This window comes from Lissotriton vulgaris, chromosome 7 (genome assembly GCF_964263255.1).
Source record: "Lissotriton vulgaris chromosome 7, aLisVul1.2, whole genome shotgun sequence".
Taxonomy (NCBI): domain Eukaryota; kingdom Metazoa; phylum Chordata; class Amphibia; order Caudata; family Salamandridae; genus Lissotriton; species Lissotriton vulgaris.
In genome coordinates this window covers 434,303,788-434,327,526 of record NC_141695.1, presented here as the reverse complement: position 1 = coordinate 434,327,526, position 23,739 = coordinate 434,303,788, and the positions used below count along the sequence as shown (strand labels likewise).

Sequence of the window (23,739 nt, the reverse complement as noted above, 5' to 3'; positions counted from 1 at the left end):
GCCCATGTAGTTCCACTCCAACTTCCAATACGTCAGGGCTCTGCACAATAGAGTTTAATTCTTTCCACCGTATATGTGGACTCTATCAGGTTCTGGCCGGCCAGCCATTAAGATAGCCACTGCAGCTGCCCGGCCAGGCAGTATGCCTTAAAATAGTTGCTCCCACACAACCCCCATCGATAACTGTAACTTTGCAAGGCTAACTCTACAGAGCCCCTTCCCCCTATGCAAGCTCCACTAACATGGTGTCAACAGCTTGAACACCCAAACTAGTACTACCAGTGGTAGGTTGACAAAATGGTACAGTAGGTGAGGTCGCTTGACCATCTTTACCATCGTTAGGCGCCCATCCACTGATAGAGGAAATGTGGTGCAGAATGCGACCTGTGAGTACAATGAGTTGACTGTACGGACAAGATTGCCCTCAAGTAGATTCTGCATCTCTCGATATATTTTAATCCGTTAATACCATATTGTATGTGGTGCCACAGGTATGTAGGTGGACCCGAGTGGCAGTGTGGTGTCTGTGTATTTATTAGCAAAGAAAAACACACAAGCTTTTTATGCATTGAACTGAAGTACTGATATAGTCCCAAATTCAGTTAATAGTTGGGCTATCCCAGCTAAACTCCCCTGACGGGATTAAGATAGAGGATCATATTGTCCCCATATAGGGATACAGAATTGATCGTATTACCTATGGAGATTCCCCATTCAACAGCCCCTTGTCAGATTTGTGGTTTAATAGGTTTGAAGGTAAGCACAAACAGGAGCGGAGACATGGGGCAGCCCTGTTGTGTCCTCCGCGAGATCGGATATGAGTGAGAGATACAGGGCCCGTATGAGCTCGGGCCATGGAAGTCATATTTAATAATGTCACCCATTGAATATACTCCAATGGGATGCCAGATTTGGTTAATACTGCTATCATGTAGTTCCAACCCAGTGTGTCAAAAGCCTGGCGAATATCCAAGGACATTGCCCACGAGTAGCATACATTGTTTGGAACATACAACGGATATTGAGGTATGTACAGTGCCGGGGAACAGGGCTGCATTGCTTTTGTGTGTAATAATCCCGGGAGCAGCGGGAGTAACCTGCACATGAGTATTTAACTTAAAATGTTATACTCGGTATTCAACAAGGACAAGGACCTGTATGAGGTAAGAACTGTGGGTGACTTGTCAGGTAACAGTAAGATCACTAGTGCCTCCCTGGTAGTAGGTCGAAGGGACCCATTCATGAGCAAATAATTATATAATGTTCGAGGCATATGAGCTGTAGATTGTATACTGTAGCATAGATCGACATCTGGTATTGGGCTCGGATGTTTGAACTTTGTTATTGCAGAAGTTTTGTAGTCTCGAGATAGGGGACTCCTCCTTTGGTTGGTAGTGCGCATGGGCATCGACTCCATCTGCAGATTGTTTTTTTCTGCCATTGATTCAGATGGGACTTGCTGCACTCCAGCTCGGCACCGTGTTTTCGGAAGTTTTTTGACGCGCAATCTATCATCTTCAACGGTATTGTCTCCTTTGCATGCCTTCGACGTGCTAACTTATATTTCTCGACTCCGGTTGTCGACGCAGGATGTTGGGCCTATCAACGCCATTGGTTCCTAATTCTAATGGACAGAACTCCATTAAAAAAATGCCTCCAGTGTGGAGCTAAATTTCCACACAGTGATCATCACCAGGTCTGCAACCTTTGCCTATCGCCACAACACGAGCAGAAGGATTGCCAAACCTGTGCTTCTTTACGATCGAAAAAGACCATCCGTGATCGCCGGGTTGGACGACACGTCATGGCTCAACAAGCTGCAGCGGTGCCAGAAGAAGTCTTCGATGAAGGCCCCGATGTTCCAAGGCAGAGGATTCTGAGGAGCTCGAGATCGTCTCCGAAGAAGATGACTCCTGGTCCGATGACATCACTCTAGGTCAACGAGTGAGTACAAAAGCCCCTACTCCTGCCCCACCAGAAAAGCAGAAGGCTCTAATCAAGACTTTGCCTGCAGGCCCTAGTCGAGACCAGAAAAAAACTTCAGAATCCCCGCCTCCGGGCCCGGCTCCAAAGAAAAAAGAAAAGCATTCCGGCAGCTCGGGACCGAGCAAGCCGCACATCACTATCCTTAAACCACCTTTGGTGCCAAAATCTGGGATACACCCCATTCCAGTCACCTCCAAAAAGGCCTCAGTACTGAGCCCTTTGGCACCAAAAGACCATAAGGCCTCGGAACCGGACAAGCACCGGAAATCTCCAGCTCCGAAGTTCTGACTCAACGCCACCTTCCAAGCCCACGGAGCATGAAACTCCTTCTAAGGCTCCAGAGACCAAATTAAAGCCACGCTCGAAACCGAAAAAATTGGCACCGAGAACAGACGACCAGGATGAACTGTTTCGACCAGATCCTGTCGACCCAAGGCAAAAAACATTACAGGTGGACTGTAAAATAGGCCATATTATCACGATTGCAGCAAGAAAGAGGAAACCTGATACCTCACACACACCTGAGGTGACTCCTAAGAAGAGAGACTTTGCAACATCACCCATAAGACCCTCTTCTCCTATTCTCCTATTCTCCTATTCTTCCTGTTAAACCTTTATCGCCTATAAACTCTCCTACATAATCTCCTAGATTATCTCCATGCTCACCCTTATTAGCACAGGATGATCATGATTTAGGGGGTGGGGACGGACACTGTAATTATCCTTTAGATGACCCTAATGATGAGAACACTACCCTTCAACAGGATACATGGGATGATTATGACAATCCTGAAGATCTCCAGACATCCCTGATCCAGATGCCTCCTCATCATCAAGGTACATGGGTTTATTCCCTTTACTTTCTCATTCCAAAGAAGGACGGTACTCTCAGGCCAAAACTAGACCTCAGACCCCTAAACCTGTACATACAATCCGACCGCTTCCACATGGTCACCCTGCAACAGGTTCCACTTCTCCAACAAGGTGATTTCCTTGCCACTTTAGATCTCAAGGACGCCTACTTTCACATTCCTATTCACCCTGCTCACAGAAAATACCTACAGTTTGTAGTGGACGGTCAACACTACCAGTTCAAAGTCCTTTCATTCGGAGTGACAACAGCGCCCAAAGTCTTCACAAAATGCCCCCAGTGGTAGCAGCCCACTTAAGAAGACAACAATGCCCCCAGTGGTAGCAGCCCACTTAAGAAGACAACACATTCATGTGTTTCCTTACCTTGACGACTGCCTCATGAAAGCCAAGTCACACATAGATTGTCTACAGCAAACACACAAGACAATCCAGCTGCTGCATGACTTGGGGTTTACAATAAACCTTACCAAATCACATCTTCAACCATGCCACACCCAACAATAGATACTTCCAAGGCACTAGCATATCCCAATCCTGCCAGGACAGCCACTATGCTAGCTCTCATAGCAAAATTACAACCACAAAAATCCCTACCAGCTCGAGTTTTTATGCAGCTCATAGGGATGATGGCCTCTTGCATTTTAATTGACCCTTACGAAAGACTCCAAATGCGTCTATTACAGGAATGTTTGGCACATCAGTGGAACCAGGCCCAGGGTCAGCTTACAGATCTGGTGTTGGTGGACAGCTGCACACATCGCTCTCTGCAGTGGTGAAACACACAAAATCTTTCCAGATGGTGGCCGTTCCTGGACCCGGTTCCATAGATAGTGCTAACAGCAGAAGCATTGCTCACCGGCTGGGGAGCTCCTCTCTTAACCCATACAATTCAGGGTATATGGACCCCTCAACAGAAACTCCTTCACATCAATCATCTGGAGTTACTGGCCATATTTCTCGCTCAAGTCATTTCAGGTACACCTCAAAAGCAAAGCTGTCCTTGTCCGGATGGACAACATGACAGCAATGTACTCCATACAAAAACAGGGGGGACACACTCCCTACAGGCTTTCACAACTAGCACAAAGCATATGGAGATGGGCCATTCCTCAGAAAATCTACCTCTTAGCAGAGCATCTACCTGTGACACACAATCAGATAGCGGATCTGCTCAGTCAGCTACAACAGATTCATGAGTGGGAACTTCATCCCAAAATTCTTCATCTTTCAAATGTGGGGCCATCCAGACATACTGTTTACCACACACTTAAACACAAAATGCCCAAACTTCGTCTCCAGGTATCCACACCCACTGTACAAGGGTAATGCGATATGGATGAACTGGTTAGGCAGATTTGCGTACGCTTTTCCGCCTCTCCTACTCATTCTGCCACTGGTCCTCAAGCTCAAACAACAGTCTCTCACAATGATCCTGGTTGCTCCAACATGGGCCCCCCAACCGTGGTTCACAACACTGCTAGAACTCTCAGTAGTTCCACACCAAAAGTTACACCTTTCCCCAAAGCTTCTCACACAGAACCATGGAGATATAAGGCATCCAGCTCAACTGAACCTATCGATCTGGCTTCTGAAGTCTTAGAGTTTCGATATCTCATCCTCACACCAGACTGCATGAATGTTATCAAGGAGGCTAGACGTCCTACTACTAGAGCTTGCTATGCAGCTAAATGGAAAAGAGTTGTGATTTACTGCAATAATAACATAATCAATCCATTAGATGCTTCCATTCAAAACATTATTTGTTACCTCCTGCATCTACAAAGATGTAATCTAGCATACACATCCATAAGATTACATCCTGCTACCATAGCAGCTTACCTGCAAAACAGGCAACAATTGTCATTGTTTAGGTTTCCTGCCATTAAAGCATTCATGGAAGGTCTTAAAAGGATAATTCCTCCCAGAATTCCACCCTCTCCAGTTTGGAATCTAAACATTGTCCTTACCAGGCTCATGGCTCCCCCATTTGAACCTTTACACAAATGTGAGTTACAATTTCTCACATGGAAAGTAGCCTTCCTTGTGACCATCACAGCTCTCAGGAGGGTTAGTGAGCACCAGGCATTGACCATACAAGAACCATTTTTGCAAATACATCACACCAAAGTGGTTCTTAGGACAAACTCTAAATTCCTACCTAAGTAGTCTCTCCGTTTCACCTTAACTAGTCAGTTGAGCTCCCAGTCTTTTTTCCTCAACCAGACTCAGTAGCAGAACGGGCTCTTCACATGCTTGACGTTAAAAGAGCTATTCTTTACTACATTGAGAGAACAAAAAGCTTCAGAAAAACTAAACAAATTTTCGTAGCTTTCTCGCCACCACATAAGGGCAATCCTATATCAAAATCAGGAATTGGCACGTGGATTGTTAAAACCATTCAAATATGCTATCAAAAAACAAAACGTACAATATCAATTCCCCCTAGGGCGCATTCGACACGCAAAATAGGGGCATCTATGGCATTCTTGGGGAATATCCCCATGGATAACATTTGTAAGGCAGCAACATGGTCTACACCACACACATTCACTAAACCTTACTGTGTGGATGTGCAAGCAAAACAACAAGCTAGTGTGGGCCAAGCTGTACTAAGAACACTGTTTCAAACTGCTGCAACTGATACAGGTAGCCACGCTAAGGCAAAAACTGCTGTATAGTCTATGCTACAGTATACAATCTACAGCTCATATGCCTTGAACAGAAAATGCTACTTACTAGTATGCATCTGTTCTTGGCATGTAGAGCTGTAGATTCGTTTACGCCCATCCGCCTCCCCGGATACTTGTGCTTGTTGCAGTAATATCTTACTTAGATACATTACACATGGAGATCTTTCCATTTATAACTAACTCCATCATCAACCTTTATTGCGAAAACAATCTGGAGATGGAGTCGATGCCCATGCGCACTACTAACCAGAGGAGGATTCTCCTATCTCATGCCTACAAAACTTCTACAATAACAAAGTGCAAACACCCAAGCCCAACACCAGATGGCGATCTATGCTACAGTATACGAATCTACAGTTCTACATGCCAAGAACAGATGCATACTGGTAAGTAGCATTTTCCTTCTATAATTGGGGCACTAAGCACTTGTATACGTAGAATAGAATTCAACAGGGATGCTGTTGGACCACAGAGTTTTATGCAGGCGAGTTCTTTGATTGCTCCCTGTATCTCGCCCACCGAAATAGGGGCACTGAGAGGTTCTTGGTCAGCCGCTGACACTCTCAGTAATGCCACCTGTTTCACAAAGAGGAGAACTTTTTACGGATATTGAGGCACCAGGGCAATGTATAACAGCTTATAATAGTCGCAGAACACCGTGTTGATGTCTAGCTGCGCCGTGGCGGCCCCTTGTGTTAGTGTATTAATGGAGAGGATGGGCGTGGGCCAAAAGTGTGCCAGATTTAGCTGCCTCTGTATGTTCCCTCATGGTATAAGCCTTATAATCTGTTACGCGAAAGCATTCTCTGAGTTCTGCATGGGTTATTCTAGCATCTTGCAACTTGTCAGCTACCTCAGCATCATTAACCGCGGACCTTTCCAAGGACCCCAGCTTGACCACTAATTTTGTCAGTTCATGGATAACCTCTCTACGGGCTCTGACTACAGCCCCAATAGCTGTGCTCCAGAGTACCACCTTGAAGGCTTCCCACGCCACCAGCAGAGAGGAGGTTGTGTGTGTGTTCTCAATGAAATATGTATCAATGCAGGTAGCAAATGTGTCCCTAAACACTGCATCCTCGAGTAGAGTAGGCGACAGGTGGGGATCAAGCCGGAACCCCACCACACGAAATAGTAATTTCCAATGGGTTGTGGATGAAACTGCATTTCCCATGGGTTGTGGATGAAACTGCATTTCCCAGATAGGTGGCATGTGGGATACTAGAGTGGAGACAAGAGGCACAGAGGAGCCTATCAAGATGAACGTGTAACCGATGAGGGTACAAATAGAACAAATATTCTGCCATACCCAAATTCCTGCTTCACCATACATTCGAGAGATCCCATCCATCCACTGTCGCAGTGCTCTCACTTGCTGGATGGGGGCAGTGCCTGGCAGGACGGTCAATCTGTGCGTCCACAACTATGTTACAATCTCTTCCCAACACCCACAGGTACAATACTCAATCTGCTAAGCCTGTTGACATGCGGGCCAGGAACGCATCTTGCTCCTTTAGGAGCATTAACCCCTCACCAGCACATAACCGTCTCTGTGTGCCTAGTCTAGTATCTAGGACCTTAACTGGTAGCCCAGCTCAGAGCCACCCAGCAGCCCCCCTCGCATATGCATAAAATGATGTGTGAAATAATTGTCCCCTCCATTTGCAACACAATTACAGAGCTTCTGGTACAGTGAGAAGAGTTTTCTTGTAAAAATGTGATATGTGCATGGTGCCTAGGTATTTGTAATAACACCCTGTGTCTCTTATTCGTAGTCCCAAGTCCTCTCACTTTCCATGTGTTGATATTATAAGCAGCAGGTATTGTGTGCATCATGATACTGAAAGCATTTTGCCCCGTGTGGGAATACCAGGATCCACCTCGCCTCTCTCTTCACTTCCATTGAGTACGACAGGTGACTAAGTCTAACAGTGAAACAACTTTCCCTAATACTCGGTCCATTGATGCAAAGTTGTTCGACCACATAATAAACAAACAACAACCATATAACCAAGGTAAACTGTGGGTCTATGCTCAAGAGGCAATAATAACACACCTAGCGTGTTGTCATGTGTGTGTATATAACAAAAGTAGTTCAACCAATATGGACGTATGGACCCAGAGCCCCAGTAGATCCTTTGATCCATTATAATCAGATTTAACATAATGGCCAGCCAACACTGTAGTTGGGAGCCAGTCATATTATCCCATACCACAAACTGCCGCAGGCGGTCCCCTAGGTGGGCACAGTGATATAGAAGCATTCTTTGTACCCTATGATGCAGAAAGAAAAGGTACAGCAGTGTGTCGATGCAGAGTCACCACCTCAATTAAGTAATCTAGGAGTAAGCAGGGAAGCGTAAACAAAAAAGTGTGTGGGCAGCAATCTGTAAAGGAACAGAATTTAGAGTGTCATATAGGCAGTATTCACGACCTTTAAGCCATCAAGTCATGTGTCATCTGTGCAGTGATCAAGGAGAACAGCGCTGAGCTACCCGCCAATTCCAAGACTGAAGTGCTGCTGTGCGAGGAGCTGGGACTGATGGGTTTCTTGGACTGTGGAGGCAACATTGCCAATCGGATAGCTTCTTGTCGACCCTCCAGAAATTGCCGTATTGAGGGGCCACTCCAGGTCTGGCCCTGTCCAATACCCTCTGTTGTCGCCTCCGCAGGGCACACTGTGGCCTGGGGAGCTTGGTTGCAGGGGCCTGCCTCGCTAACAGTCTGGGAAATGTTGTTCCAACCAGTTCCATGCTTTTTCCGGTGTTTCAAAGAAGATGGTCTGCTGGTCATGGTTCTACTTGAGTCAAGCTGGGAACAGAAATGCATACTGGAGGCCAGCTGTGCAGAAAAGTTTTTGACCACCTGGAAGGAGGTGCGTGGCGCAGAACTGTGAGCGTATAATTCAGAAACAGTGAAACCCTGCCATTTTCTTTGTGGATAGGTGCGCTTTCACATGCAGAAGATTGCATCATATCTTGGTCTTTGAAATTGAGGATTTTTGCAACCATTGGCTGTGGCGTAGCCCCGAGTTAGTCGGTCTAGAGGGGACCCTGTGTGCTCACGCCACTACAAACAGTCCCGAGATCCCTGTAGGTGTCACCACCGTGTGGAGCCAGTCTTTGATGAATTGACTGGCATGGGAGCCCTCTGAGTCCTTCTGCACTCCCACAATTCGTACATTATTTCAGCATGCCCTACCCTCTGCATCATCTGCACTGTTTTGGATTTGTTTCACCTGTTGGCACAAGTGGTTGAGTTGGGAGGAGTGAGCCGCCTGTCTCGGTGATAAGACAGTGACGGTCTGTTTATCTTGCTTGACTTCGTCAGCTAATTTGCGTTGTTCATCCTTGTGTAGGCTGATGTCCATTGTGATGGCCTCGATCTGTTGTTCAATTGCCACCCACGAATCATGAATTTCTTAAAGGATAATGTCAACTTGTATATGTGAGATGACGCTGCCGTTGGGGGAACATAGTCCTCTGGGGTATGGGTCAGTGAGCTCTCGGAAGGGGTCGAGCGGGAGCAAGAGGTTGGGTCAAGCTTCTCCATCTTGTTCTTGGTGCATTCGATTATTGGTCCCATCTTTCTCGTTGGTCCAGCACCTTCCAGGGGATGGTTCGTGAACAGATGGGCACTCACACCAATCCTACTGCTGCGATAGCATGTTCAGAGAAAGACGACGAGGCCCTACCCCACAGAAGGCAGGAAATTCCACAGGAAGAAGTCCCTCTGTGATCTGATGAACAGTGTAGAAGAGAGGGGTTATCCCAATCACCAACAACCTGCACAACAGTGCACAGCAAACCGCTGTCTTTGAAGTGAGCATGCAGTAGCACATAAATAATCATGAAATCCAGGCCAGGGGGAGCCCACCATGGTTCTGGCTTCACGCCGTCTCCAATCAGTTCCTAATAGCCCCCGCAGGTGCCCACTGGGCCCTGTTGTCGACTGAGTCCTACCTTGCTCCTCCCTCAATTCCCAGGGCCTCCCTCACCTGATTCATCCCACGCTTATATGGAAGATATCTCACAGAGGAAAGACGGTGGCCCCTGTCGGCGGTGTAGAGCTGAAGGGACACAAGTACTATCCTGCAGCAGTTGCCCCCTGGAGGGGGTGATCACTTTAAAAAAAAAGGGCAGACCCATACAACAGCACTGGCAGATGCCTAACAGGCCTGAGCACCTGTCTCTCCTCACATGGCTGGCCCCACACCCCAGTCACGCGGGTCCAGAAGCACTGTGGTCGAGAGAAGGTAATTACATCAAGGGGGGGCCTGCACAACAGCACCAGTGGGCACCCAGTGGGCTGGGGTGCCCGTCTCTCCCCCACATGGCCGGGTCTAATCACTAGGTTACATGGGCCCACCAGCAGCTCCGCTTACGTCCCCAGCCGGGCTTCCTGCCCTACATGCGATTGAGAGCTTGGGTCCTCAAACTGACTTGGCCGCAATGTTCATGACAGGGCTTTCCACGGGGGCAGTGGGGGGCACACCATTCCACAGCAGCTTCCCTCAGCAACACCACTCTCCCAATTGTACCGGGTCGTCGGGCCCTTGCACGTCCCCTCCTGGGCCGCAGTGCGGTCATCCACTGGGGACTCCTTGTGTCCCCCAGCCGCACTCCCTCTCACCTTGAAGCTCCAGTCAACTGCTTGCATTCTGCCTCACCTAGATACTCCAGTCAACGGCCAGATAGCGATTTCCGCCAGTGCATTCATTGTTCCGCTGTCACCATCGCCGCCTCTGGTCTACTCCACACACCCAACCAGGGTGTGCGAGCCTCAGACCTGCTCAGCCGCCATTACCCCAGCGGTAAAAGCAGGGATAAAACGGTGATGTCTCGCCCCGCACAGCTTTAAAACTCAGTCCTGGACTTATCCTTGCCCTGTGGCCTCTGCAGCCCTGATTCACACCTCAATAAATCCTGCTGTGCTGTTAAATGAGGCAAAGCAGCACAGCAGGAGAGTTTAAAGAAGTGAACTTCTGTCACCGTTTCCAAGAGGGAGGGCCGCAATGTGAGCCTGCATAACATTAATTAACTTGCAGGTACACCCGATCCTCCCTTAAAAACCGGGATATTTCTTTTAATAACCCAGGCACTAGCCAAAAACCGGGACATCTCTCTAATTTGGAGTATAGTGTCGGGACACTTCCCCAAAACCCCTGACCGTCCCGGGAAATCCGGGACGTCTGGTCACCCTACCCAGAGAGCGAGAGATATGAACTGCGGATGAACGATTGTGTGGGCGACCCTATGTAACAGTACAGATAGCCCCACACCCGAAAGGGGTGGCACCACTGAGGAGGGCTCTGAACAAGGTACTGCATGTGTGACGCAGAGGGCTATGGTCTACATCTGTAATCGGTGCGGCCTAGCATTGATCTACGGGACGCTGTGAGGTGCTTGGCGGGGTAATCTGGTGACATAGCAGAATTTGCTCGGAATTTACGCATTGATGGGGCACACCAGGGGGACCGGGTCGTGGGCCTCCTCGCAGGCACTGAGTGCTAGTGATGCTGATCTATAGCAGCCGGGGAGTGAGGAAACTGCTTCGGATGATCGACTGGACACCATTTCCCAGGCCATTGAACAAACCAGTGCATCCATGGAAGCAAAGTTAGATAAGGTGGCGCTGGATATTAATTTGCTACATGCTGATCATTGGAATCTGAAGGACCGGGACATTACCGTGGAACAAGAGGTTGCTAAATTGAAGCCAGCCACGGAGTTTCAGGAGAAGCAGCAGAACGCCCATGAAGCCAGGATTAGGTACCTAGAGGACCGCATTCAGGATGCAGAAGGCCGCTCACGCAGACCAATGTCCGGCTGATTGGGCAGCCAGAAGGTGCGGAGGGCTGGGATGCAGCCACCTTTCTAGATTCATGGCTTATGACTATTCTGCCAAGCTCTATATTTTCACCATTCTTCAACATAAAGTGGGCCCACAGGGTTCCGGGCAGGATGCCGGTCCCCGGTGACAGAGCGCACCCGCTCATCTTCAGATGCCTGCATTTTAGGGATCAGGATGTGATCCTCCGGGAGACCAGGAAATTGGATGACATTCAATATGAGAATACCAAGGTGCTGTTCTTTCCAGACTATACTATGAAGGTTCAGCGCCAGCAGGGATCATTCTTGCCGGTCAAGAGACAGCTCCGGCAGCTCAAACTATCTTATTCCCTGATGTTTCGGGCTCGGCTCCAAGTTGTTTCGGATGGGAAATCTAGATTCTTCAATACGCCCCAGGATGTTTGGGACTGGCTAGAGACGTCGGGCCAGTATTCTGGTTCAAGGCTTGCGGGCACTGCTGCGACATGAACTGGGAAAGCTGGTGGTAAAGGACCCCTACGACGGCGGCCTGGTAGGCTGTTTCTGGGGTCGGCGTGAATGCCAGGTCTGGACCAGATCCTTAAGGAGAGACAGGAAGTGGTTTGCAGCACTGAACAGATGGCGGAGGCAGCAACACCAGAGATAAATCGGACACTTCCTTCCATTCGTCGGGGGAGGGGGGCTCCCCGAAAACAGATTCATCTAATAAGGTTACATTTTTTTTTTATTTCAACCTTGGCAATGTCATGTTTGCGGCTTAAGGGGGACTCGGAGGATATACCCTGTATGGTTACACAACCCCCCGTTTTCCCCATCTTTTCGGGGCTGATAGGACGTGCGGCTAGGTTGCTGTACAATGTGTTTGGATGACACTTCTCTGTTTTCCGGTTTGCCCTTATATGGTTCTTTCTTCCCTTAGTTAGTTTTTCCCATTTCCCTTTGGCTGCGGGAGCGTGTGGGGGGACACTTGGAATGTTGGGATGCATATCTGACCGCTTATTACTGGGGCCCGGGTGAGGGGAGCTGCTGGCCACTGGGGTATGCCTTCTTTAACTCTACTATGGGTCACATGATACTTACCTGGAATGCTCGGGGTCTGCGTACACCTTCCTGTAGATACGCAGTGTACTCTTATTTAAAATGTCATAAAGTGCAGGTAGCAATGCTGCAGGAGACGCACCTTAACCCTTTAGAGGTTCCCCGACTACAGCGCAGATGGAGAGGCAAAATATATTCCACGGATTATTCCATGTACGCTGGGGGGGCTCTTATCTGGGTACGGCCTGGGACAACCTTTGCCCTGGATGAGGTTCTCCCGGATCGGGAAGGCCAGTATGTGCTGGCAAAAGGTAAATTTGATGGGCGCCATGTATTACTGGGTAATGTGTATGCACCGAATGTGGATCAGGGTCAACTCTTTGGTCAGCTGTCTCTTGCTTTGGGGAGGTGGTGTGGGATCCCGTGGCTGCTGGGGGGTGATTTTAACAGTGTTCTAGATGTTTGGGACCGATAGACCCTTTCCTCCGCTTCGGGGCACGGCTTCCTCTGCCAATTCTGTGGTACCGAACGGGTGGGCACAGGGCTGTGGACTGGTAGATGTTTGGAGACATCATCACCCGGGGGAGAGAGTGTACTAATTTTTCTCGGCACCTCATAACCTACATGTTCGGCTCAATAGGTTCTTTGAGTCCACCTGCCTTCTTCCATACATCTCGAGCTCGGAATACACACTCCGACCATAATCCTCACTGTGTGGTGCTGGCCTGGGAGGGTGGGATCCCGGGAATCCCCACATGGACGCTGCAGCTGGCTTTGCTTGACGACAAAGTGTTTCTGGAGTCCATCAGTGATGCTATCGGGAAATACTTCACACATAATTGGGCACTACCTCCTACGCGATGATGGAATGGGTGGCTATGAAAGTCACCCTGAGAGGGAAGTGTTTGGGGCTGGGTTGCGGCTGCGACAACAGGTGGCATCTGAATTGCTTGAAGTTGAGAGACGTCTGCTGCCGTCAGAAAATAGGGTGGCAGTTGATGCTGGGGAATTGGCTTACCTCGAGGAAATGCACAAAAAACATGTGGAACTCCTGGACTGACAGCGCTGTCTCAATTTTACTGCACACTCCACGTCGGTGCACCTAAGGCCAATCGCTGGGGACTTGCGTGTTTGATCAGGCAGGAACAATCTGGGGGTTAATCACGGCGCTTCGCTCCCCAGGCGGGGATCTTCGGTACACACAGTTGGAGATCCATGGTGAACTGTCTGCGCATTTTGCACAACTGTATAAAGCCGGCCAACAGGCCTCATAGTGGGCAATAAATCAGTTGTTAGACGGCCTTTCAATCTCAGTTCTGTCGGGCGAGCAGTGGATGGAATTAGAGGCCCCACTCACACTAGAGGAGCTCGCGGCACGATTGGGGCATTACAGTCAGGGAAGGTCCCTGGCTCCGACGGCTTTCCACAGTAATTCTATAAGTCGTACGCAGACTCTCTCAGTCCACAGCTGCCTAAAGTCCACATGGAGAGGACTCTAAGTTCTTGCCCTCCTGGCCTCAATGGTGAAAGCTACATTGATCATGCTCCCTAAGCCAAGCAGGGACCCCAACTCCATAGGGGCTTATAGGCCCGTGGCACTCCTGAATGGGAATTACAAGATCTAGGCATTCTGGCTAATAGATTAGCACCATTGATCCCTCCATTGGTTCATCAAGGCCAAAATAGGTTTGTACCTGCCCGCAACACATCACTTAATATACGGCGGCTGTTCAGGGTAATACGCTGTGCTACCAAGGACTGGCCAATGGCCCGCTTTGTTGTATTGGACTTGGAACAGGCCTTCAACGCGGTCGAATGGCCTTTCATGTTTGCTGTGCTCCACCTTTCGGGTTTGGAACTTACTTTTTGAGTCTTATCAAGCTATTATACGGGGCTCTCATGGTTCAGCTGCGGTCAGGCACTCTCTTCTCTGACCCTATGCTGATAGAACAGAGGACCCGTCAAGGGTGTCCCCTCTCCCCTTTAATTTTTGCTCTGGTGATTGAACCGCTAACAACAGCCCTACGCACCTCGGCGTCGGAATGGGGGATACATCTAGGGGACGGTATCCATGCAATTTTGCTTTCTGCAGACGACATTGTTATATGTCAAGGACATTCTTGCTACCCCCTCAATTAATTCCTGCAATATTGCGGACTTTTGCGTCCCTGTCTGGGCTGAGGGTACACTGGGGTAAGTCGTGTCTGTATCCTTTCCACCCTGCTATGGAAGATCTGAGTTGGGCGGTGGACGGAACGATAGAGGGCAATGGCAACCAGTGGTGTTTAAGATATCTGGAGATTCGTATCTACCATAGTGATCAAGATCTTCTAGACGGCAACATCGCGAGGGCAATCACAGTTTTAAAATCCCAGATTGAATTCTAGAAAATGCTTAATCTTTCGGTCATCGGTAGAGTGGAATTAATAAAAATGGTCATGCTGCCACGTCTCTTTTATTATTTTGCTAATTTGCCGCTCCTCCAACCTGTATCCTTTTTCCGCTCTCTGAAGAAGATCGTCCCTGATTTTCATTGGAATAATTTGCGGTGCAGGCAGGCGCGGTGCGTCCATTGGGGCGTTGGGGCGTAGCCCCACTAAGCCACATGGACGCACGCACGCTAAGCAGGCAAAATGCAATTGTATTTCCCAATCAGGCCCGGACTGGCCGTTGAGGGCACCTGGCAAACCCCCGGTGGGCCGCATGGTTGGGGGCCGGTTTTGGGCACCTGGGGGCCGTTTTTGTTACAGGGCCGTTATGCTGCAAAAACGGCCCTGTAACAAAAACGGCCGAAAACCGGCCCTGTCACAGAGCACGGTTGCACCTCTCCCCCCTCCCCTCTCCTCCCGGAGGGGGGAGGGGGGCCGGCCGAGCACTTTGCCAGGGCCGGTTCTGGTTCCCAGTCCGGCCCTGTTCCCAATGCTCCTTACCTTGACCTTCCGTCCTCGACTCCTTCCTCACCTCAAGCGTCACGCTGCTGAAGCCTGGGGGTGGGGCGACACTGGCTGGGCTACGGCAGCTTGTTTGAGTGGCACAGGGCTATAACCAGCCCAAGCATGCGCAGAGCACAGGCTTCCACCTTTACAAGGGACCCAAGGGTGCTGCTTCATGCCTCCAGGGCCGCGGCAGCCCTCGGGTCTAAATGGGCGATCAGGGCGAATACTAACTGTGCCCCCCCAGGCGCAGTGCAGCCACGTCACCGGCGCACACAGTCACGCTAGACCTTGTGCTGGTGCGTGTAGTGAGTTCAGTGTCTGTCTGCTGAGTCTGACTGCTGGCTGGCTTCGTCACGTCGTCACTGTGACCACCTCAACTTTTCTATCTTGCAATAAACTTCACACTTGAAGTTATTCTATTGATGTTGTCCTTCATTACAACACTCGCGCAGACTAATTGCTGGCTCGCACCTCTTATGATAAAACTTGTGTCAGCGCGAAACGGAACATTAGGAGGAGGCCTGGAAAAGTGACTATGAGGCCTGCGAGACGAGTGCCAGGGCCCCTTCTGGAAACGGGAAGAAAGAAAGGGAAGAGAAGGAGAGGAGAGCTGAGGAGGGGAGGGAACAGGATGGGAGGGAGGAAGGAGAAGGAGAGAAGAAAGAGAAGAGTAGAGTGGAGAATTGAGGGGAGGGGAGGAGAGGAGGGTAGTGGGAAGGGTAGAGAAGGGGAGGAGAGTACATGAAGGAAGTGGAGCTAAGGAGATGAGGGGCGGGCTGGGCTGGGGAGGGTAACCGGCAGAGGAGGAGAGGAGAAGAGGAGTAGGGGATGGGAGACGAGAGGAGAGGAAAGGAGGAAGGAAGAGAGAAGGTAGGATGGAAAGGCCAAGTACAGAAAGAAGGGCAGGTTGAGCAGAGAATGAAGGGAGAGATGGAGGAATTAAGGCACCCACTTCTACAGTCTTTAAATATTACCATTCTACATACTGTGGTAATTACTGTGCAGTAATACCTGTATACCTGTCATTACAGATTTAAGGCCAATCACTGTGTGACTTCAGTGAAGCCATGCAGTAGCGATTGGCCATGGCTGTGTGTGTGGTGACGTCCCAGGCGCAGCACAGCCCACGTCACCGGCGCACACAGTCACACTAGACCTAGTGCGTGTAGTGAGTTAGTGACTGTCTGCTGACTGCTGGCAATTGCTTTATTAACCTTCCTGCTTTCTCAAATTTGCTTGAAAGTGCACCATTTTTCTTCTCTTTTTTCAAAATTTTCTCTTATGGTGGTTCGGGCTCACGGCGCAGTATGCCAATCATTTTACGCCCTACCACTTTCAAATGTCACCAGCCGCCCCTGGGTGCAGGGTGGCATTGGCGAAGTTGTACCTACCTCGCTCAATGGGCACTGGCTCTACCCAACCTGTAGCATTATTTTCTCACGTTGCAGATCCTGTGGGGGCGAAATGAGTGGAGGAATTACATCTATTGGACTGGGCGGAGCGTGATCCCCGTACTGTTTAGACAGGATTCTCTCCATATTCCACCCATGTAACAGATCGAATTAGCCTCTCCCATAGCTAGCCACGATGGCATGGAAGTGTTTTCGCATGGCAAAGCGTCCTACCAGACACGTTTCACGGTATGCACCAGCAGTGCCTTTATTAGGTATGCCGACCATGCAGGGGTGGGTTCGCAGCACTGATTTGACCGACTGGGAGGGAGCAGGCATCACCACTCTGGGGGATCTCTAGGGAGAGGGTGAATTGCTGTGCTTCCCAGCTTTTATGGATGAAGATAGGGTTTCCCCGGGCCAATTTCTAATTCATGCCCCCTGGACAGCCGCGATGAGGACCTGGTGGGGCGACGTTACTCAGGAACTTCCGACACATCTTATTATGCAATATGTGCACGTTTTGGCTACGGGGCACCACCTGGTGAAGTGGTTTACAGAGTCAATTGGGGAACATATTCTGGCGGACTTAATGCTATTGAGAGCAAAGTGGGTGATTGACCGAGGGAGGCCCTATTCAGAAAAAAAAATGGTCTATGGTACTGGAAAGTCCCAAGCAGGTCCCCAGAAGTGCTCATTTTCGATTGATCCAGTTTTACATTGTCCATAGGGCTTATCTCTCTCCGGACAAGACTAATCAATATTTCCATAGACGAGATGCGTGTTGCCCACGCTGCTTGATGGCAGATGCGGACCTCCTGCACATGCTCTGGGCCTGCCCCGCTTTGCGGGCTTACCGGGAGGGGGTGTTTGGAGCGTTGGCCACGTGTACCGATAGGGAAGTGCCAAATACATGAGAGACCTGCATCACTAGATTCTTTCCCAGAAACAAAAAGCAGAAAGCATCTACCCGGTTTCTGGATCTGGGTTTTACGGTGGTCAGGCAATGTTTGGCTTTCTGAACAGCTTAATGTGAAATGGCGGAGTGAAGCTATACGTGCTATACATTTGTGATTGACAAGTATTGGTCAGATACCGTTTTTTATCGTATCATAATGTGAAGCAACAGTCTGATTGGCGGGTGAAGGTTATACGATTAATGGGAAATGCCATATGTTAATCTCAGACATGCAAAATTGACAACTGTAATGATGCCGGTGTACAGCTAATTTGTGATTTAGACTTGAATCTTTTATCTCTACTAACTTTGTATGGTGTTTTATACGATGATGTACTTTATCCTGAATATGTTCATAACAAAATCTTTAATAAACAGATCAAACAAAAAAATAAGCTGTGCACATCAAAAAACATTCCCACAAAAATGAGTTCACACAGTAGCCATTAACGTCAATACACCAAAAGGCCATGAGGAGCGGAAGTGATTTGACCTTTATGTTCACTCACACACACACAGATGCTTACACATACATAAAGAATCCCACATTCAAACACTCTCTCTCGCATAAATATGCTCTCACGTCCACACAAGCACACATCATACATTTAAAATAATGTAAAGCTTACATCAGCTGCCAGTAAAGGTCACATTCCAGCTAATTGGACTCCATATTTTATTATTATAATAGTGAATATTATTATTCAATATTACCGTAATAAAAACATTAAAATAAACAAGGCATTCAGAACCCCAACCAATGTCCATAAGGGCGAGCCGCCCCATTGTTCATGGCCCTGATTTTGCCACCTCTGAGGCCAGCGGTTGTAAATGCAGTGCCAGGGGTCGCAACTGCATGTCCATGACAGTAGCACTCTGAAGCAAACTAAGATTGGCTTATGCTGCTGTCCATCTCAAACTGAAAATTCCAAATCACTTCCCTGTGCATTTTTTGAAACAGAACCAGGCAGCCAGTGGATAAAGGCATTAAAAGATTGGAGCTTCCAAATATAAACAATTAGAACATTGGAGAGTGGGCAGCTGCACTGGGGACAATGGCAGGACTCACAATGGCTGATATAGACCTTCTGTTCCAACATTCAAATGTTTTTTTTTTGTTTTTCCCTTTTTATTTTTGAAGATTCTACCCTCAGTGGGTGAATAGTTCCAATAGTTTTATAAGTCTAGTGTCTCGGGCTGTACTAGGTGTTAAAGGTCTGCTATTGTATCTGCTTGACTGTCACCCTTGGAAAGAGACCTTATGACATTTTTACTCTTTGCTGTTTTCTTCAGGATTCTGTTACCTGGGCTTGCTCAAAGATTTGTGCCTAGCGACCTCAAACCTGGCGTCCTCCAGCACCTCAGAAAGATTGGAGAGAAGAGTAAGACACTTATTTGAGTTATAAATGTGGGAATGTGAAGTATATGGTAGTACTAGTAAAGAGAACCTAATTCCACATCACTCCTGCGGGATCCATGGAGCATGGTGTCCTCGGGTGGTTCCTGAAGGCCACATTATCAATAAGGGCAGGCTAGAGGCAGCCTGGAAACATGCTACAGAAATGCTGCAAGGCTGAAACCACATTAAATAAAGGTGTGGCTCAAAGATTTATGGGCCGGATTCATGGAGCTGTTAAGGCACACCTTCATTACGAAAATGCTTTGTGAATCTGGCCAAGAAATTCAACAGTATGTGACACTCCAACAGAAGGTGATTTTTGTGATTTGGACCCTAAATGTGCTCATAAACACACGTACTGGGATAAAGGGAGGAAAGGAGAAAAACAATATGTAGGGCCTCATTTACAAGAAAATGACACATCTGCATCCATGAGTCAGTGTCCGTGCACCTGTACCAAATGAGCTTGCGATACCATGGATGCGCTATATTTACAATATAGGGCTCCAAGGCGCAAGGATTAACAGATGTGTCAGAAATTCTGGCACATCTGTTGGTGCAAAAGTGACCCATACCTAGAGTTGTTTATAAAACTGATGCAACTCCAGCAATGAGTCAGAATATGTCAGGGTGTCCCATTTTAAAAGCTCTGTGTCATTCCTTACGCCTGGTCTGAGCAGGCATAAGGATTTTGACGCAGTGAAGTCGTAGAGTGACGCAGTGAAATGTTGTAAATTTCACTGCACCAGTTCTACGTGGCTTTTTGTGTGGAATTGCCTACCCTGTAAACATTATACGTGGCACAGGTATAATGTGACACAGGGCTCTACAAACTGACACATTTGACCCAATGCATCAGCTTGTAAATATGGCGCAGTGTGGCACAATGATTGCGCCACTGCTGCATAAAAAAAGTGATGCAGCGGCGGTGCAAGAGGCTTGTAAAGGAGCCCCTTAGACTTTTACATTGTTCAAATAAATGAAAGTGTTTTTGAAGGATCTCCTTCTGACCCCTGCCCGGCTAGAGTATTTGCGGGTTTAGCGGAAACATTGGGAAATGAGGTTACCCAGCTCATCAACCTTTCGCTTCTTACGGCTACTGTCCCCGCTTGCTGGAAGCAAGCAAAATTGCTCCCATTGCTAAAAAAAAATGGATTAGATCCGGCTACGCCGTCTAATTTCCGGCCTATATCTTTGCTCCCAGCTCTTGCAAAAATCTGTGAAAAGACTGTCTTTAAGCAGCTGGATAAATTTGTTGAATCAACAGAGGCCCTACATCCAGCTCAATCTGGCTTCCGGGCCTCCTATAGTACCGAGACGGCCTTGGTTGAAATCTCGGAAGCTATTCAGGAGTGTCTTGACGAAGGTGGCAGAGCGGCTCTGATTTTACTAGACCTCTCTGCTGCCTTCGATACGGTGCCTCACTCCCTATTACTCGCCAGACTAGCCGATATTGGTGTTATTGGCCCTGCATTTGACTGGCTGACTTCATTTTTAAATAACCGCACTCAACAAATTTGGCTGCCTCCATTTGCCTCCACCCCTAAACTACTTTCTACAGGTGTTCCCCAGGGGTCCATTTTAAGCCCTTTACTTTTTAATATTTACCTTACCCCTTTGATTTACCTTGCTGAACAGTTGGGGGCAAAAATTATGGCGTACGCCGACGACACACAGCTTTTGTTTACCTGGTCTAAAGATAATTTAGATACGTCGGCTGCCCAACTCTGTTTGTCCTCTGTTTTTCAATGGTTAGCACACGCACAGCTAAAATGCAATGAAAGTAAATCCGAGATCCTGCTGTACGGCTCTTTCCCTGAGGATTTCAGTGAGCGTCTCTGGCCTGCTGACCTCCCCCCTCCAAAAGCCACATCTGGCCCAGTGAAAAACTTAGGAGTCTGGTTCGGTAAGAACCTTAAGTTCGAGGACCACATAAAGAAACTTACGGGGGTTTGTTTTGCTACCCTAAAAACTTTACGTAGGTTCTTTCCTTTCCTACTGAAAGAAGCTAAAGAGACTGTCATTCGTGCCTTAGTTCTCTCTAGGTTGGATTACTCGAATGGACTGTTCTGCGGATTGCCGGCATACCTGATTCACCGCCTTCAGGTCATTCAGAACGCCGCCGCCAGACTTTTGTTTAATGCTCCTAGGCGTTCCAGTGCCCGTCCCCTGCTATGTGCTCTCCACTGGCTCCCGGTTGCCCACAGGATTTTGTTTAAAATTCTAGTGCTGGCCTACCGAGCTATGCATCAAACTGGCCCTGTCTATTTGAGGAAAAGGTTCTGTTTGTATGTCCCTAATCGCCCTCTGCGATCGGCCAACTTGTGCCAGATGTCCGTTCCCAAATTTAAATATTGCAGACTTGGCGGCCAATCAATCTCAGTAAGTGCAGCAAAATCCTGGAACGCCCTTCCCCTCCACTTAAAAACTGCATCGTCTCTCAGTGCTTTTAAGAAAGGACTAAAAACTCACCTTTTTAATATTAAAGTCTAAATTTTCTTTTTCTATTTCTGTTTCTAGATATTTGTCCTCTCCCATACTGTTCTGCCTTCATCGCGCCAGGATACTGTTTTTTTAGTAATAGAGCGCGCTATAAAAGCCTTTAATAATAATAATAATAATAATAATAAGAACAATTTGCCGATGATGAACTGCTGTTTTTTTCAGATCAGTTGTCAAGGTTATGTACACTTGTAAATCCAAAGTTGTCGCATGTAGCTTCATCTTTGCTTTAGCTAGTTGCAGTCACAGAGTAAAAAGGTAACTAATCAGGTGGCACGACCACCCATTTCTAGGCACAGATCTAAATGCATCTCCTGAGGTAATTAGAATTTTTATGGTCAATTGTGTCCCCTAACGTAGACCCCAACGGCTCCATGTATGTGCTTCAAGTACATGTAATTTCCCTCCATGACTAGATATGAAGACGCAAATACATTTGCGTCCAACCTTAACATGTCCTCTATCAGATCCACCATGAATGGGTCGATAATTCCGTTCCTAAGTATGCCGTGCCACCGTCTTTACATGGTGCACTTTCTGTTTTCCTGGCTCTGTTGAGTTAGGCCCTGATTTCTGCCATCGAGTCCTTCCTGCCTAGCTACAGCCTGGACCTGCATCCGTGACCCTTGCCTTACTCCCTGCGCGGCGAGCGGTGCCCGGCTCGGCCTGCTTGCCTGCCAAGACAATTCAGCCTTCAAGTTATCTGCTCCGCTCCTCAAGTACATTCCTGTCTAGTGATTTAGGTAAACATCTCCCCAGCTGCAGAGCAAAGGGCCCGGCCTTTCTGTCTCTGTGCAAGTAATTCATTGCTCCAGTTACCATGGTAGGCCCATGCCCCTCGCATTACACGTAGACATGTAGACGCATATGCACGCACTAGCAGTCAGTATAGTATAGCCTTTACCCGAAAGACCTTTCCTTCTAGATAATACAGTTCCTCAAACACAAGATATCAGATATGATTGGGTTTAGGTTGTTCTGACACGCCAGACTTTTGTCTCCCCTTGTAGAGCTAAATGTCAAGTCCCCTTCACCCTCCAGTTTCACATCAACCACACGTCATGTTGCCTGCGCGCGCATCCAGCCATATATTTCTGCTGACACTGCAGGATTCTTCTATGAGTCCACCCACTTGTGACACTTTCATGTGACGTCTCTAGCACACACCTCCGTGTACGCCCTCGTGCACGCCTTCTGTTACGCACATGTGTTCTTATCTCGTTTTCTTTCAGCTGTTACGCCTTCTGTATCCATCACCATTGTATGCATTTACTATATATATTGTGTACTGTTAATAAAGCATTGTCTATCCCTTCCTGAACCCTCGTGGTGATGGAACATGATACCATGGTTCGAACCATTCCATTACATGGAATAAAACCCTTATAAACTCAGACTCTACGGACTCTGCCTCTCATTTTGATTGAGCTATTTTATTGAACTTATACCGCATAGAAATTCAGTATACGGTAAATTTATTTACCACATAATTTGGCGCCCGAACAGGGACCCCTCCCCCACCTTACACGCCGGCGATGCGTTGCAGGCCTTGCCCCCTGCCACAGTCGTGACGGACAATTACGCGTACCCGCAGGATTTCCTGTATCTCCCTCAGACCTACGGAGGTGACAGAGACTGCGATCGACATCCAGACGAGGTGGTGAGGAGTGCGGAGGATCCCGACCAGAGCCCAGCCGAGAGAGCAAGGTCCGAGGTGTCTAGGGGCCCACCAGTTCCGAAGTACCTACGTCACGTGTTGAGTCGAGTCCAGTCCGGTCCAGTCCAGTCGAGTTTCTGAGGCCTTCCGTTCCGTGCTTCCCGGTGAGTACCGTTGCTGGGGACGCATCTAGACGGGTGCATTAATTTGTGTCCGGTCAAGACGGGTTTGGGTACACAGACCCGGTCTGCACTGTTTTAGCAGTGTATCTGTACTGTTTAGCAGTATATCTAGTATCTGAATCTGATTAGCTAGTTATTGTTCGTACTGAAATGTTTAAATGTGTTTTAATGTCGTGGTATGAGTGATTGTTTGATCTTCATTCCTGTGTTTACTGTATTAGTTGTGTCCAAGTTCGAGTAAGTATCAAGTATCGAGTTACAGGATGCCTCTATTTTCGAAATTACGTCACATAGGA

General features: G+C 48.2%; 1 protein-coding gene across 1 annotated transcript in view; it reads left to right on the top strand.

Moving 5' to 3' along the window:
* The window catches only part of LOC147701797 (sacsin-like), a 228,479-nt gene that overhangs the window by 170,671 nt on the left and 34,069 nt on the right, over positions 1 to 23,739 (top strand). The window contains exon 7 of the mRNA XM_086930423.1: positions 18,997 to 19,085. Coding sequence (XP_086786549.1) covers positions 18,997 to 19,085 — 89 coding nt within the window. The remainder of the gene's footprint in view (positions 1 to 18,996; positions 19,086 to 23,739) is intronic.